At 40.5% G+C, this 18,076-nt stretch overlaps 1 protein-coding gene across 1 annotated transcript in view; it reads right to left on the reverse strand.

The window, feature by feature from the left end:
- Positions 1–18,076, reverse strand: part of kiaa1109 (KIAA1109 ortholog) — a 53,694-nt gene that overhangs the window by 30,115 nt on the left and 5,503 nt on the right. Inside the window, 41 exon segments of the mRNA XM_046869276.1 lie at positions 749–924; positions 1,043–1,221; positions 1,361–1,525; positions 3,151–3,376; positions 3,455–3,600; positions 4,238–4,478; positions 4,559–4,711; positions 4,811–4,961; positions 5,397–5,548; positions 5,633–5,844; positions 5,941–6,162; positions 6,252–6,436; positions 6,520–6,635; positions 6,738–6,872; positions 6,972–7,092; positions 7,334–7,507; positions 7,599–7,669; positions 7,787–8,582; positions 8,991–9,186; positions 9,300–9,544; positions 9,645–9,925; positions 10,335–10,454; positions 10,552–10,680; positions 10,771–10,947; positions 11,061–11,198; positions 11,286–11,495; positions 11,669–11,859; positions 12,476–12,582; positions 12,663–12,841; positions 12,929–13,026; positions 13,272–13,427; positions 13,996–14,113; positions 14,206–14,297; positions 14,463–14,541; positions 14,624–14,780; positions 14,873–15,020; positions 15,183–15,262; positions 16,172–16,365; positions 17,214–17,295; positions 17,499–17,673; positions 17,774–17,838. Of these exon segments, the coding sequence (XP_046725232.1) occupies positions 749–924; positions 1,043–1,221; positions 1,361–1,525; positions 3,151–3,376; positions 3,455–3,600; positions 4,238–4,478; positions 4,559–4,711; positions 4,811–4,961; positions 5,397–5,548; positions 5,633–5,844; positions 5,941–6,162; positions 6,252–6,436; positions 6,520–6,635; positions 6,738–6,872; positions 6,972–7,092; positions 7,334–7,507; positions 7,599–7,669; positions 7,787–8,582; positions 8,991–9,186; positions 9,300–9,544; positions 9,645–9,925; positions 10,335–10,454; positions 10,552–10,680; positions 10,771–10,947; positions 11,061–11,198; positions 11,286–11,495; positions 11,669–11,859; positions 12,476–12,582; positions 12,663–12,841; positions 12,929–13,026; positions 13,272–13,427; positions 13,996–14,113; positions 14,206–14,297; positions 14,463–14,541; positions 14,624–14,780; positions 14,873–15,020; positions 15,183–15,262; positions 16,172–16,365; positions 17,214–17,295; positions 17,499–17,673; positions 17,774–17,838 (7,038 nt within the window).

The raw sequence follows: 18,076 nt of genomic DNA on the forward strand, positions 1-18,076 counted from the left end.
CACAAAGTGACCGGGATTAATCTTTTCTAACTATTTTTAATTGATTTTATACCTTTTATGGGCAATTTGGGCAATACAAAATATTAGCAAACAAAAGAAATCAGTATCAACAAAGTTTATCTTTTGCAATGCAAAGGAAAGATACCGGAAATATGAAATTTAAATCGCCAATAAGTCACTGGTACTAAGTGAGTCATTTGAGATCGATTCATTCATGAGAGATTGAATGAATTGCCCATTTAAATGATTCGGTTTTACGACTCATTTACTTATAATTGCTCAGAGAGGCAAAACAGTGCTGTGGCTTTGTTTTGGAATTATTTTTGTTGGCACAATAGAGCGAAAAAAAAGGGATGTGATGTCTAAAACACAAGTCTCTTAATATTAATTTCTTGTTTATTGAACTGCTGTGAAAATCTGTATCACATTTGTAATCATGCTGGTTTTCACGTGATATTGATTAACTATATGAAATGATATAAATGTGTACATTTTCTGCCCCCACAGCTTGAATTTTGTGATCATTCTAAATGCATTTTTAAAAGACTGAATCATGCAGTAAAAAAAAAATAACGCACTCTAAATGCACAGTCTAACCTAATGTATGTGTGTATTTCGTTTGGGTTTTGCGATATACTCGATAATGTCAAATCACACATCACAACAATTACGATATTATTATAGACTACTAACAACCCTGATAAACGCTTGTAATCCTAATGATAGCAGCATTGCTTAAGCGACATACCTCCGAACCCGTTTGTTTTTCCTGCATTTGCTGGTGTCTGAGTCCACAATGTCCGCCCTCAGGCACTCCAGGGTACCGCTAAAGGACAGGTGCTCCCCGAAATACATTTTATAGCTAAGTGGAGGGGCATCCTGAGACTGAATCCCAGTGTGACTGAGAAGAGGCTTAAACACCACCTACACACATACAAATACACAAATCTTAATTTCCTCAAAACCCAGACAGGCAAGAGATAAAGAAAGTGATTAAATAGTGTTTGGGGGCTCCTGCAATGAAGCGCCAGAAAAGCAGTACCTGTGCATCGGCTAGCTGCACAGCTGCAGGGCAGAGGTTGGTCTCATCTTGTTCAAGCAGGTCATCCTGGCTGGTGCTGTGCTGGGAGTGTGTGTGCTGGGAATGTGTGTCCATAGTATTCTGATCACTTGACAGAACAGTGTTAAAGTCGGATGCTGAAGGAATGGTTGGAAGCACACCTACAGTATCAGAATGTATGATTAATCCCAATGTGTACTATTCACCCATAGATACACACAATAACCTGCCAATGCTTTTCAATAAAGTTTCCATTCAACACTCTTTCACACACACACACACGCATGCAAACATACACACCCCCAGTCTGGAGGCTGTTGTGCTGCGAGCGGTTTAATAGGGACTCCTGAACGTTGCCTCCTGAGCGGTTCCCCACAGCATTGGACATCCAGTTGTAAAAGCTGACAGACGATGGCTCAGTCAGGAGAGGATGCTCTGTCATCATTTCTGTAGCAAGGCTGTTTCCTAAGAGACACACATATTAAATAATTGTTATTTTAGGTGGTCACATTATAAAGGTAAACTTGCTGATTGCTGGAATTATAGGTTACCAGGGAAAATCCATACAGATAGTTTTTCCAGGTTGCGTTATGCAGTAACTGACGCCATGTGCTGTTTATTTGAAATATATTTTTTTATTCATTTTGGATGTAACTGTTATAATTTATTTGGAATGTTACCTTTTTTTTCAGTTTGAATGCGTCTTTTATTTTCGTCAATATTAAATTAATTAGTACATTCAGATTTATTTTTATTTAGTGCATTTTTATGATTCAGTACTTTTTTTTGTTTTTAATTAAATCTTTTGAATTTTAGTACTGTTTTGCATGGAGTGTTTTTTTTTGTTGTTTTTTGAATAAAGTATGCATTTAAAAAAAAATTATTGGTTAATTAATCGGTTATCGGCAAGTATGATCTAACCTATATATACAGTGGAACCTCTGGTTACGAACGCCCCGGCATACGTATAATTCAGGTTACGAATCGCAGTTCATAAAAAATGTTGCCTCTAGTTACGAAATTTTTAGGATACGAGCGTTGCGCACGGAAAATCGCAGGCAGGTTAGTTTTTACGATCGCCACGTGCTCTCGCTGCGCCTCGCAGCACATACACATCCGCCGTCGCCTAACAGTGTGGAATTACTGAACTTTAAATACTGTACGTATTCCTATCACCATGCCGCCAACAAAGTAGCCTGATGGAAATTTTCCTTCCAAACAATAACTTTCCCTCCTCCCGCTTTCACGGACGCCGCTCCATCATGCACGCAGCGAGACTTCTTAAAGGTAAGGTACCATTTAAAGATTTATTTTTTATATGTTTATATATTTTTATATGATGCGATTTCAATATAACATGTTAAAAGTAAATAATATTAGTGAATATTGGCGTTATTTTTTTTTTTAAGAAACACTTTTTGGATGTCCAGAACGAATTACCGAAGTTTCTATTCATTCTTATGGGAAAATTTGTATCGGGATACGAGCTTTTCAGGTTAAGAGTAAAGTGATGGAACCAATTCAACTCGTAACCCGAGGTTCCACTGTATATGTATTTATGTATTTATATCCCAACCTGGCCAGGTAAAGTGGGTGAAGATAAAGACATATCACTATAAAGATGGCTCACGAATTATGATGGTTCGACTTACGAATGTTTGATCCTATGACACTGATAGCAATACAACAAAATTGTAACAATATTTTTTGGTGTAAATTGTAAAAACATGTAAATTGCTGTTTTGCTAAACTATGTACTGTAATTTGTTAATAATTTAAATCCTAATTCTTGCACTACCTGTACACCATTTACTTGATATGTGAAAGGGGGGCGGGGTTGGGGATCTGTGTTATTTTCGTCAGTAAAAATAAAGAATAAATGAACAAATCTAAAACAAGAAACCTTATACTAAAGCTAATATAACAATGTTGCCATTACATCTTATATTACACCTTGACTTGTGTTAGAATGAGACTAATGAGAACATCTGAGTCTTCTCGAGCAGCAGCGCAACCTGCTCAAGAAAAGGTATCGTACACCCCTGTGTATAATTATGCTACTATTCAGACGAACATCTTCGGAGAAGTACCTGTGCGTGTCAGAGAGCTGCTCTTGGCTGCCAGTTGCTCACTATTGCGAGAAGGTGTTGCTTCCAGAAGGTTGTGCAGACTGGGAAAGCTTCCTGTCAGGTAGCTTAGCAACGACTCCTTCCGTGGACTGTGATTGGCCTGCAGCCCCGTTCTACTCACGTGAGCTGGCGAATCAGCTGCCGTGTCACCGCTTGTGTAGCTCAGAGACTGGTAAGGATGAGAACCCTGAAAACAAGTGGAGACATTCATGAGTCACATCAGCAATATACAAACATCTAATTGGAAAAACTGAGTGGCACGTACCTTGATCTTGAGACCTGACTCACTGTGTGTGTGAGATTTAGACAGCTTTCTCATGATCTCAACACCACTCACAGGAGCAGAATTGCCAGTGGGAGCGGGTCGATTACCTACACCCTCCAAAAGCATTGTGTGCTCGCTGACGGTGCCTGAAACCCCCCAAAACATAATTAAGTAGGATTTGGATACGCCTCATATAATTATCTCCAGTGCTTGCTGTGTTAATACTTGATAATAATCCTAAAACTGATCCTTGAGTACCATCTGTCCTGCACATTTGAGTGTTCTTCTGCACATAATAAATCTGATCTAATGAATCAGTTCATTAACAGCTGTGTAAGTATAAGGAACATAGTGTGAGACAGAGAGCACTCAAAAACCCTGGTTATATACACTGATCAGGCATAACATGATGACATTATAACACTATGACAGGTGAGGTGAACAACACTAATTATCTCTTCATCATGGCACATGTTAATGAGTTAAATATAGCAGGCATCAAGTGAACATTTTGTCCTCAAAGTTGACGTGTTAGATGCAGGAAAAATGGGCAAGCGTAAGGGTTGGAACGAGTTTGACGAGGGCCGAATTGTGATGACTAGACGACTTGGGTCAGAGCGCTCTTCAAAACTGCAGCTCTTGTGGGGTGTTTCCCAGTCAATGCGTGACGGTTCACGACTGTTTTGGCAGCAAAAGGGTGGTCATCAGGCAGGTGGTCAGAATGTTATGCCTGGTCGGTGTATTAAATACGAGATTTAATTTGCATGTTAGAATGCATGTTACCTGCATCATACTCAAACTCCACACCATCAGCACTGGTGTCACTCTGAAGGGCTGCTCCACTGTCTACACCGTGAGCTATATCAGGATGGGTAGCTTCAGGCTCTTTGGGTTTAGGTAGCTGATTAGGTCGTAGAAGACCTACTGCTTTAAACGCCTGGGTTACAACGATGAACTTCATCCACTGACGAGCGAGTGCAACCAAACCTTTTTTCAGTGTGACCAGGGCAGGCAGACCATCATTCTAAATGCATCAGAAAGAAAGGTTAGTAAATTTATATACAGACACAAACACACACATGCTCCATATGCATACTGTCTTACCATGGTGGCCTCCTCTATAACGCTGTAGTTCGCCAGCTGAAGGTAGCGGTGTAAAATATTACACAGTAAACAAGACGGATTTTCGTGAAGGTAGCGGGCTCTCTTCGTTACACGGTTATACTTGCTCCGGAATGGGATGTGAATGCTCTTCTTCTGTTGTAAAAAAAAAAAAAAAAAAAAACACATATGATGTTCATCTGCGAGACACCTTTGATGTGCTTTTCATTTATTTAAGCTCAAGTATTTCTTAACCTCTAGGGCTTCAGTCATGATGCAGCCCATGACGGCACACACACGCAATGTAGACTCCATGTCCAGCTTCTGCAGAGTGGACTTCAGCTGGTCAATAGGCACGAGCCAGGCACCAATGGCAGGAGTCGCTGTGCTTAACAAATTCAGCTGCCTACAATAACAACAATAAATTCATGAATATTCATGGAATAATTATTAAAAATGGAAGGTTTTTTTGAGGTGCATTTTTCCGTTTCCGTTCGGAAATTTCATTGGTCTAATGTTATGTCGCTCAGTTTTTTGGCTTGAAGTTTGTAAAACCGGGAAAAACCCAGGAAAAATCCATATATTAGCCGCTTCTTGTTTAAGCCGCGGGGTTCAAAATGTGGGGAAAAAGTAGCGGCTTATAGTCCGAAAAATACGGTACTTTATTTGTATATTCTATTAAAATTTTGTTGGACAGTTGTAAAAAGCATTTCACTACATCTTGTGCTCTGAATGAATGCGTATGTGACAAACACAATTAGAATTTGATAATGGAAAGGATTACTTTCTTTCTACGTCTTCAGGGGAAAAAAAAAAGAAAAGAAAAAAGATGTATGTATACCTCGACATGGCCTGCATCTGAGAGCGTATGTTAGTCGGGGCTGCAAAACTGAACCAAATTTCCTTTATGGTGAGCTTCATACTACTAGAGTCAGGAGGAGGTGGCAGTAAGGGAAGATCCTTCTTCAGGTCATCGGATTCCACCCCTTCATCCTGCGTAGACCGGTATACATAAACATTAAGAAATAATAAATGTGGAAAAAAAAAAGAGGTTCACATTTAAAAACATAGCAGTACCTGTTCATCCGAGTCAGAGTTATTGTTTGGCTCAGAGCCAGGACTGTGAGTGTCGTTCGGCAGGTTATCATCAGACACATCAGTGCTATATCCACTTCCTGTCTGAGAGCCACTGGAACCATTCGATTTAGAAACGCCCCCCTTACCACCTGTGTCAGCTCCACCCATCACTCCAAATGCACTGTAGAGAACTGCCCCTGACTGGCGGCCACCTGATTGGAGATTGTGGTGGGATACAAAACATTAAGGACAACAAGCCTATATTACCGTTTAACTATAATTATAAAGAATTACAATTTATACAGTACCTTTGACAGTAAGGTTCTCAATGCCACACTCAAACATGATCCAACCCCATTTTTCAGGGCTTGTCCCGGAGCGTGTATGGTCTGAAGAGTGATCTTGAGAATGGTCAGTGCTGATTGATGGTTCTGTTTCATCCACCAGGGCAAAGTCGTCTGTCTCCTCTAAACTGAAGAGAACCTTAGACTTCTCAAAAGGAATGGCAGTTATAGCACCTCCACCCAGATCTGCAACACAAATACACAAAACGTGTAAATGTTTTAAAACAATGTATATTAAATGATGAAAACGGAAATAAAGGACGTGTGATATATACCCAATGAGTCAAGGCCACGCAGTTGGCTGTGTATGCGGTGAATGTTGAGTCTGGCTGCTATTTCTTTGCCTTTTTCTATTCCGGCATTCGATCGCAAAGAGCCACTGGATTGAGGAGCCATCTTTGAGGCTGATGAGAACTTCTCCATCATTACAGATGACTTTTCTGTGTCCTCCACTATTCCCCTGCATGCCACAATTATTAATTAATGATTATACAAATAATGAGTAAAAAAAAAAAAAAAAAGTCCAAATGTTTCCATGTTTACCGATTCATTCGAAGTTGGGTAGCAATTCTATCAAAGCAAAGCGCCACAAGAGAGACATGCGTCATGCTCTTGTTGTCACGCTCCTCTACCGAAGCCTGAAGCACACACAAATTCACCTGCAAAAAAAAAAAAAAAAAAAAAAAAAAGGGCACAATCATTAAAAAAAAAAGTTAATCAAAGTCAGTTCCTCTCTTTCACACACATACTCACACGCATACCTTTGGAATTGTGACATTTGCTTGCAGACCCTTTATTTTGACATTGTCAGGTTTGACTGACAGGTCAGTTTGCCCATGAGGAGTGTTCAAGGATCCATCAGCCTTAGAAATTTTATGCTCCGGCTTTACCACGCTCTGCAAAACACAATCGTTTAAAGGGAACAAAACGACATCATTTGCCCAAAGAATAAAAACTTAATTTATATATTTTTAAAAGCGTTTCATTTTACTCACAGACTCAGGCACAGTGGATTTGCTGATCTGATAAGCTTCGTTCAGCACTTTGCTATGCAAGTCATCCAAGATAGACGCTGGATGGCGGATACTTGCAAAATGCACCATGGACTCAATGTACCTACAGTAACACAGCACATCGAGTTCGCATTATGAGATCTGATGAGATTCATTTCTCTTTTAACACAGTAAATTCACTAATGCTAATGATCCTTTACCATGCTCCAAAACATAAAGGAATTGACTTCCTGTTTTCAAAGCACTAACACTAGAAATACGCTTAAAAAGGTTAAACGATTAAATGTGTTTTTTTTATTAAACCAAATTGCTTATACTAAATTTAAATTTAAATAAACAATGACCTGTCTAGAGCTTCGGCCACTAAGGGAGTCAGCAGCACATTGACTGCCCCTTTAACTTCTACAATAGCAGTGGTCTTGGTCTGGGAAAGAGGCTGATCCATGGTCCAGTCTTCTGTATTTGTGTCCTCATCTGTGTTTTCCATAGCCCGTTTGTCAAGGGGGGTGTAAGGAGTGCTACACACAGACACACACAGGAATATGTGGTAGTAAGAGGGCAATTAAAACAATAGTCAGTAAAACGTCCCAGACACCAGTGTCACATTACCTGCTTAAATCTCCCATGAGCTGAACACCTCTGTCTAATAAAGAGTTAGCAGAGAGACCAGCTTTCACTATCTACAATAAATATATAAACGAAGAAACATCACCATTAGTCATAATATTTATGTTTGAGATTGCAATTTCATATTACATCAAATAAAAACCCTAGAAAGCGCAGTCCTACATACGAACCTTAAAAGTAGGAATGGACAAATGATCAGAGGAAGCAGAACTTTCTTCGCTAGTCGGCGTATCCAGGTCAAGAGGACGGTGTAGGGATGACTTTGACGTTCTCTTATTGGTGGGCTGCTTGACAGACCAGTTGGACACGTGATAATGTGCCAGATAATTATGATAACAAGCCATTAGATGGGGCTGAGTTGTTAGGATGCCCGACTCTGCTTTCTCGGTTTCCATGGAACCCTCTTCCTCCAATCCAAGTGCAGAGACAAAAGATGCCTGAGAGGTGTGGCTAGGCAATAAAGGTGGGCGGGGATCTGCCACCGATAGTGGTCCTTCGACACTGTGATATATAGAGGCGTGACTGTGTTCGATATGAAGCTGCCCTTGCTGTCTTCGCCTGCGTTTCCTTCCTGGGTATGTGCCCGGTCCCTCGTCGCTACTGATTGGATCAAAGTCCTCATTTGCGCTGAAGTAGGCCTCGCTATCGGCGACGGACATCGAAGAGTCGACCGAGCGGTACTGATGGAACGTGTTGGAATCTGCTGAAGGGGTAAAAGGGAAAGAGCCATAGCTACGGCGCTGGCGTGGCGAGTCCAAAACGTTCTCGTCACTCCGAGACACTTCGCTGCTAAACTGTACACCGGCTGGGGGTGGAGCCTTCTCTGTAAAGACAGCAGCCGATAGGCTTTTGGTGCTACCGAGGCGAGTGGACTGGACAAATGACTGACGCTTGAGGGGTGACCGGAGAGGAGACTGCAGCGGAGGGCCTTCAGAGACAGGGCCATCGGTCGTCACAGTCATTAATCTGCAAATGCATACCCACAAATAGACAACATTGGAAAAAATATCCTACAACAGACCATTGTTTTCACAGATGGTTTATGTCGAGATCACCACATAATTAAGTCACGATAACGAGAAAACAACTTTCATGTCGAAATCATAGGAAAACAAGAAAGAAAAAATATTATACTGCATAATGCATTAAAAATCCTATAGGATACTGTTATGTTTGCCAGTAATATTGTAAAAGCATTTAGCAGCTGCTAGTAAGTCTCATGGTTAAATACTCTAATAGCAGTATAGAACAATGTATAGCATCAGCCAAAAAATATTGTTCCCCACTAGCATTAACTAACATTAACTAACCTCAATCTACAAATTAGCCGCATGCAATTACATGCTCATTGTGTATGTGTGTGCCATACTCAACTCTGCACAGGGAGAAGGGCTTTCTCGTTCACCTGCCAGTAGTGGCAGAGCAGCACTAGAAGAGGAGTTATCCTCTGAGGAAGAGGCAGAGCTGTGAGAACGTTGAGGAACCTGTAGACTCAGCTGCTGGCTACGTCTCTCCAACTCAGCCAGTGGAGCAGGGGAACACACATCCCTCCGCACACTGACAGATTTAGCTGCAAAAAAAAAAAAGCAATCAAGTAACAATTAACTTCTATGTAAAAATAAATAAATAAAAAATATATATAACAAATTATATTAGAAAGAAAAAGTAAAAAAAAAAACGGACTATCTGGAAGTTTCGGTGTCTCCTTTGTGATTATCCACTCCCCAGGCTGTAACAGTGATTGTCCATAGCTCATATCGGTCTCACTGCTGGCATTCGAAAAGGCAGAGCTCGATGAAGGGGTGATTTCCTCCAATCGGAAAAAGTCCAAATTACGAGTCGAACCGCCAAAAAAACGGCATCCACCCAAACAGCCGCACCGGTTCCTGCTTCGCTTATACTTCTCCTCTGGCCACAAGAACCATAGCCTGTAAACATAAATTTACATTAAAGGAAACCATTAACACCCAGATGAACCTTATATTCAGAACACATGTGTAAAATATTTACTGGATAATGGTAAAGCACCTTTTCGTTTTCATGTCATGGTGCTCCAGGAAGTGTCTCTGCACCTCATATTTGATTGGATGGTCAGCAGCCAAAGCTACATCAGCAGTGATGAGGTTAAATGTCACAGAGCCAGCCTCAAGCCAATTGGATCGTCGTAAAAGAGGTGGAGGCAGGCCTAATCTCACTGCTTCCTGCTGCTCAATCAACTGAGCAATAACAACGTCCTGAAGAGCTGCGCTGATGCCCTCCCCTACTGCAGCCGTGTGCAAGTTACAGTTCGCCAACCGCAATGTACCAGTCTGGAAAAACACACCTTTTTACATTAACGTGCCACTTACATTCATACTGCTTTATTCTAGTGCTACTTGTTACTTATTTATATGCCTCAAAAAACCTAAAAGACTTCATGTAGCTATTAAGTCTCATTTGCCCTAATTCATTTAACAGCTATAATATATATATATATATATATATATATATATATATATATATATATATATAAATATTATATTAAAATGTTTCAAAAATATTTCGACAATTTTGCTGTATCGCTAGTCAAAAAATAGAGAAAAAGATCGTAAGTGGAAAAACTCATAACTGAGGAACTACTTTATATGCGCACACACACACACACACACACACACACACACACACACACAGAGAGAGAGAGAGAGAGAGAGAGAGAGAGAGAGAGAGAGAGAAACAGACCTTGATGTTGGCTGCGCAGCCATGTTCGACAATGAAAACCTGGGCTCCATCTACTGATAGCCGGGTCATGGTATACTTCAACTCTTCAGATGTTCGGCAAGGGCCAGGCAAGGCTGCATACTACAGAAATAAGACCCAAATACTTCAGTGAGTTTATATATTTACACATGGAACACTCAGGCATAAGAGTTAGAAGGGACAGACTCTGAAGTTCTACCTTGGCATCACAGGTTCTCTGGTCCACTCCATGCTGACAGGTGACAGAGAGTTTAGGCTGTTCCAGCTGGAACTCACGGGAAACCACATGAAATAAAAACGTCTGCCCCCATTCCAGCAAACTGGCACACTGAAATGCAAAAGCGACCACTCGTGACGTTCAATCATTTTATTTCATATCTAGATAGTGTGGCTGAACACATTTCTGAATACAACCCACCTGTGGAACAGTGACTTTGCCTGTTAGAGCCCCGGCTTGGACGTCAATGAGCCAGGCATACTCAAGTGTGTCACTGCCTGCTGGTAAGCCTTCAGCCGAAAACATTGCATGGGCTCGCATCTGCAGGCCTGAGAGACTTAGATGCCCGTCACTCAACACTCCATCCACAGAGGGACGCTACACCGTTAAAAAGAAGGAGCCAAAATGGTAGAAATTATTAGAAAAAGAAAAAGAAAAACGCATATTAAACAACAATGACATTCACTTCACTACAGTGAAATCTTTTCAACCTGGTAGCTGTCGCTAACAAAGACATGGAGAGGAGAGAAGATGAGCTGCAACAGGGTTTCCTTGTAGCCTTTCTTCATCTCAAAACACACACGCTCCAGATACCCTGTCGGACCATCTATACTGTCACTGCTGCAATGCTGAGAGGTAAAGACAAATATGCATTACTACACAAGATACAGGGTTTAATTAAAGGGTTACATCTGGCATACAGGTCTTTTACTGACAGTCGGAAGCCTTCCATGGATCTTGTGGACGTTTATGAGCACAGTGATGTCCCAGGGACGGAGCGAGAGAGGATTGGGTGCGTCTTTGTGGCCGCTGTACTCCAGACCCACTCCAGTCCAGCCAGATGAGGAAGAACAAGAGCTTAATACAGGGCTGGACAAAGATTCCTCAAAGTCTGTGTACATGTCATCTTCACCAAAATAATTTTCCTAAGGTGTATAAAAAAAATAAAAACATTTTTAATTTGGACTGTGTGCATGCAGATGTTACAATTGACGATACAATCGGTTTAGCCACAGCATTATGCGACATAATACATCAGCATCCTCCCAAAGCTAATAGGTGTTCTAATAAAAATAAAAAAAAAAAAAAAAAAGCACACCTTGATGGACAGCAGAGCTCTGAGCAAAGGTCCATATAAGATGATGTGGGAGTCAGGACTGAGTTCCATCTCCACATGCAGCCGGTCCGGGGGCAGCAGGCTGGGGTCAGATGGTACACGAGGAGGAGGAACGCAGGGGGGGCGCTGCGGGGGGCGCAAGGCTGACAGTATAGACTCCTCTATCTCTGAAACTTCACATACAGAAAATGACTTTTTTTAGTCTGATCATATCCAGATGTTTAATTCAGATACAGATATGGAAATGATGAACGCATACAAATATGAAGTAGTTATATTAATTATCATTATGTTATGATATTACACGTTAGGGGTGTAACGGTACAAAAAAAAATCACGGATCGGTATGTACAGTTAGGGGGAATGCAAAACAAAATATAGCTTGAGACTGAATCGCCACAGTGACGCTAAATCTAGTTCCTTTTTTTTTTTTTTTATACCCCTGCCATTGTGGTGTATGTTTTTTAAGTTTAATAATGATAAAAATAAATAAATAAATAAATAAAAACAGTAACACTGCGTTCAAAGTGCGCGGCGGAGAGTAAACAAACTTGTGATCCACCACTTAATACGTTATTATGAAACGCAGATTTTAACTCTTGTTCCGAACGTAAAAAGGACTGCATTGTAATGCAAGGATTGCCCCGAAACAGTTCGGCAGGACAACGTGTACCGTTATACCCTGTTACGCATCTGAAACATCTAGAGGTCTTTACAAAAATGCAACCATGCGACTCAGCACCTGAAAGCACTCTGTGATTTACTAACTTGCATTATGAATGAACTTACATGACCGTTTGAGCTGCTCATCAGACTTCTGTGGGTAAATGGGATGCCAGGTGTAGTCTATAATGAGCATGAAATTTGGCACACTCCAGCAGTCGATCCATCCAGCCCTAAACAAAATTCAGAAACTCAATAATGCAACAATGAATGGATGACGAGAAGAAGGAAAAGAAACAAAGAGTGTCCATACTTGGCCTGGGTCATATTTCTCCAGCGAGCATTGTTGTTCTTCGGAGCCCATTGGGCCTCTGGTGGCATGCCATTGTCTGGCATAGCCTTTGTCTGCTGATAGTCTTTTGCAAGCGTGAGCAAAGGGTATCGACTGGGGTGGCAGTCAGGTAAACAGAGTCGCATGTCCGTATCTTCAGCCTGAAATTGGACAACCGTAGTTGAAAAAAAAAACTTCTTGATGAAAACACAAATCACAAGCAACAATACACATATGCATATACTCACTCTTAAACAGAAACGCGTGTTACAGGTGACAGGAACGAACTCGTGGAAAGGTAAAGTGAAGTCAATGATCAGCGTTTCTCCACAGGCAGCGAGATACACTGGAGACGTTAAGGAAGAAAGGGGGGGGAAAAAACCTCAAAACGTGAGCTGATAAATCGGACGTGCATCCGGCATGTTGAAAAATCAAGTATTAAGCCTGAAGTATTTCAGCTTGTTAGCAGGTAAAGTGAATTTAAGTGTGTTAGAATTATCTATAAAATGTGAAGAAAGTTTTTTTCTTTTTCTTTTGTTAATTCAGCTTGTCAGAGCTCTGGCACCATTACAGCCAGCAGATCTTCCTCACCATTCTCCTGCTGTTTGGTGGAACAGTCGATCCAGTTATGCTGATTGGCAGCCCATATCATCTCAAACTGGTGAAAAAGCATTTTGAACTTCCAGGAATAAGGAACAAATGAGTAGATATCTGGCTCACTGTCACTGGCCCAATCTTGGATCAGATCTGCACGGAATGAAAGAAATTTATGAACAATCTGCATTTAAACTTATACACCGATCAGGCAAAACATTATGACCTTATAACATTAAATATCACTCATTATCTCTTCATCATGGCACCTGTTAGTATGTCAGATATATCAGGCAGCAAGTGAACATTTTGACCTCAAATTTAATGTGTGGGAAGCAGGAAAAACGGGCAAGCGTAAGGATTTGATCGAGTTTGACGAGGATCAAATTGTTATGGCTAGACGACTGGATCAGAGCATCTCTAAATCTGCAGCTCTTGTGGGTTGTTCCTGGTCTTGTGAACCGGGAACAGTTGCCAAGGCTCACTGATGCACGTGGGGAACAAAGGCTGGCCTGTGTGGTCCGATCCAACAATTGCTGAAGAGGTTGATGCTGTTAATGCTCAAAAGGACAGGACTGTTTTGGCAGCAGAAGGGGGACCAAACACTATATTACGCAGGTGGTCATAATGTTATGCCTGATTGGTGGCCATAAAGTAAGACACGAGAAAGAGATTCATTTTCATGCATTTGATCATCAGCCAAAAAAAAAAATAGGTTTACCAGTAAAAAAGTTCTTCTGAGCATAGATGAAATGGTAAGTGGCTTTGTACACCTCGATCTCACACTGCCATGACTGAGGCATATTCCACACCCGTGGGTAACTGGCTATCACATGGAACTAAACAGGCAAAAAAAAACGTACATTTATACTTTGCTCGCTCTTTCTCATACGCATATAGAGACACACACAGCCTCCGAGTGCAAACTCACAGCCAGCATCTCCGCCTCCAGCAGAGTCCTGTATTGCATGCTGCTTGTGGTGTCCACATGCAGTAACTGACCTTTAACAGTGGGAGAATAACCTGAGACAGAGAGAGAGCGAAAGAGAGCGAAAGAGAGCGAGAGAGAAATAAAGATTGATTAAAATGATAAATCCCGTCAGTCAGTCTGAAACAATTCAATCTCAAGGATTCAGGAGGTTATCTGGCTAGACAAAAACTTTTAGATCAAATAAAAATGATTTATACCGTCCTCGCCTACAGTCATAGGGATGTTGACCTCCAAGTATGAACCTGCGCCGACGTTGACATGAATGGCGTTTGTCTCCTAGAAAATCAAATAAGATGAATAAGCAGCCCGATTTCCTCTGACAAAGAGGGACAAAAACAGCAGAAAGGAGAAATTGTACCCTGTTCTTGGTGAACAGTAGGTCTATGGTTGCATCTGCTATTATGTTCATTCGGAGTTCAAAGGCCAGTATCTGTCTGGGCTTTCCTGGTGTGGGAACATCGCTCACTTTCATCGGCTGATAATCTGCAGGCAGGAAGAACTTCCAAAGGCTGTCCCTGTGGTGACGGAAACGAGAGAACATTTATGAGGCGTACTGATAATGTGTTCAAGTATTTCATTGCGCAAATGCATTAGTGTGTTTATAGACCTCTGTCGGTCTGCCCACGGGCCATAGTTAAAGTCTGTTCCTTTCCCACACACGATATCTAGGCCCCAGCATGGAGGCAGATCCTGCAGCTTAGTGCCCTCTGAAGAAGCATCTGCATCCCCATTCTCCAGCTCTTCAGGGACTAGACCTGTAGACGTTAGATGTACATGAAAATTACGCACAGCAGCACTTACAATAAATACTCTTCCATTGTTCTGCAAAATAAGCAGAAATAAGTCAGTGGGTGTTGCCTATAAACAAACGCTGCAATAAAACATTTTGAAGGAAAAATAAAAACACACACACAAACCTGGTTGATCCTGGTAGTAATAAATGTCCACATCATTTGACTGCATTACTACAAATCCCTCTCCCATGAGTCTAGGTGGCCTGGAAAAAATAAGCAATAATTATAAACTAGGGCTCATTCAACATCAAGTCCACATAAAATAAAACCTATAATAAATATATTAGATAAATAATATACTCAGGGTGGAACAGTTTCGCTACAGGGCTTTCGGTTCGGTGCAAACGTATACCGAATGCAATCCTTTTCCACATACCAAACATAGTTCAATTCTTTATTCCTCTCAGGAATGTTTTAAGTGGCGGACCGCAAGATTGTTTAGTCTCCACCTTGCAGTTTAAGCACAGTGTCAATAAACTTGAAAACATACACAACAATGCCAGGGGTATAAAAAAGAAAGTAGAGTTAGCGCAGTGTCTCTGTGGCGGAAATAAGATTTGTAGTAAAACTCGGATTTGGTTTCGCGCATGTGCAAAATCGTCATGACAAGCTACCGCTATGGATTCTTTACCGTTTTATGTCCACCTTCTGAAAAGGAGAAAATCCTGACAATTCCACATATTTAGAGAGGGAATGAACGAAGGATGAAAGGAATGAAGACATTTGTTAAAATATGCTGAAATAAGTAGACAAATATAAAACATTGTATAAATGTAAAAAAAATTCAAACTGTTTATTTTAATGAATGTTAATAATAATACATAATTAAATAAATAAAAACAAGCAATTTTAGGTTTTGCATTTCTTCCCCCTGACTGTACTGAACTGAACCATGATTTTGATTTATAATATACACTTAATATCATAATTTTAATAAACAATGTCTGACCATAAAATTCAATAAGTTGCAAATGAACAGCTGTAAAAATCATACTTATGAGGACAATATGACATTAAACAAGTAAAAGTTCCTCTGATTATTAATCCTTCATGCTGGCGAAAGAAGCTAAAAGATATCACCGAAAAACAACTGGTCTACAAAGAAAACTCACTCATCGTTTTGTTGACCAAGATATCTGGAATTAGGCACCAGCATCACACGCACGTTCTCCAGAGAGCCTTTTACTATGTGCATGAACTGATCCAGATGACTGCTGGGAGGCTTGGTGGCATAAGTCAGGAAGGCATCGTCAAAGTTCATACACATAGTCTGAGGAAGGTGAAGATTCCCAAATGCCACCCGACCCTGATTGAGTAAGGAAGACGGAAAAAAAAAAAGAGGGAACATTACTATTAGAATACCATATTGGTGGGGTTACACAAAGCATTTTCCAATTTTAGAATGGGAGCATGATAAGTGGCACAGTGTCTGGTACCTAATTAATACATCAATACATAATCAAATACGTTAGGGAATAACAAATGCCTTAAGTCTTCACACTGAGTAACAAATCCACTAAGGTATCAAATGGACATTAACAGACACGAACACAAATTGCAGTCTTTTGCATTTTTATTGCCTGGAGGCTTTTTTCTGTACATTTCCAGAATTCAAGACATGGCCTAGCGTAGCCACGTGTCTTAAAGAATGGTGATCAGTATGAGGTTGTATACTGTAATTTGTTAATAATTTACTCAGGGACCATCTATATTAGGTGGCACTGTTGTCTTTTTTCCCAAAAATAATATGCCTTGAAACATTAAGAAATATTTGTCAAATTTCAAATTGACCAAACAATAATGTGGATGCCAAAATAATGAACCCGACATCGATGCATTTCATTGTAGAGACAGGGGCGGTGGCGCAGAGAACACATATACACCAGCTCGCACTGGATGCGTGCGTATTCTCAATAATGCAAAAGCGGGAACACGAGAAGCTATTTTAACCCTGGCCTATTTACAGACAATTAAAACCAATACGCATTGTGTGTGAATGCGCTTACATAATGCTACATTTACCGGAAGGCCAAAATTGAATTGGGTGACAGGTTATATTGCTGTCTGTAAAGTGCCCACACTTTACTGTCCTAGATGAAAATGAATTGGGAAAAGAAAGAAAAAAAAAAAAACATGAGACATGGCTGTACTCACTGTACTGATGTTGACTTTTATGACTGGTATTAAGGACCTCCAGGATGAAGATGGGTCCTGGGATTCTGCTTTGATATTAACACTTTAAAAATAAAATAAAAAATGCATTACAGTCATGAATCATAGAGCTACAGTACATAATTCTCAAACCCGTCATCTATACGTTAATATTTACAATACAGAAACACAAAAATAAATAAATAAATAAAGTCCACCAAGTAAATCAGGTCAAAGTATTTGCACCATTCATTCCTTCACCTTACAGATGAGAGATTGTAATGTTACCTGTCAAGCGTTTTATTTCGCTCCTCTCCGCCCTTCTCTCCGTCTCGGCAAGGTGGAACGAGAGTGGGTTCCAAGCCGAACATATCCTGCAGCCTTGCGTACACATCTGTACGGTTGTAAACGTGGAACTCAAAGCTGTTAACGGTTATGTACAGCCGTGTCTCGGCCTTTGGGTCTTTACAATATGAAAAATGAATAAATAAATGAAAAATATTGCTCATTCGACATGAATATAACAGGAGCAGAGACGATTTTTATGCTGGTACTTCTTTTACCGTGCTGCTTCTGTTTAGGGTTGTACATCTTCCACCAGCGGAATATAAGGAAGCCATCTTGAATTCTGGGAAAATAAATAATAATAAATAAAAATGTTTGCATTAATATTCAAGTCTTTATTTGCCATTTTAAACAGTCCTTTGTGTACGAACATGACCCCTGTGTCACACTATAGGATCTAAAATTTGTCATTATGTCAGACTGTACAAGTTTTAAAAAAAAAAAAAAAAAAAAAAAAAAAGACTAGTTTTACATCATCAATCCGTGGTGCATTCAGGACCCGCGTCCTCTTGCTAACTGTA

The sequence above is a fragment of the Silurus meridionalis genome, chromosome 2 (assembly GCF_014805685.1).
Source record: "Silurus meridionalis isolate SWU-2019-XX chromosome 2, ASM1480568v1, whole genome shotgun sequence".
NCBI classification, from domain to species: Eukaryota; Metazoa; Chordata; class Actinopteri; order Siluriformes; family Siluridae; genus Silurus; species Silurus meridionalis.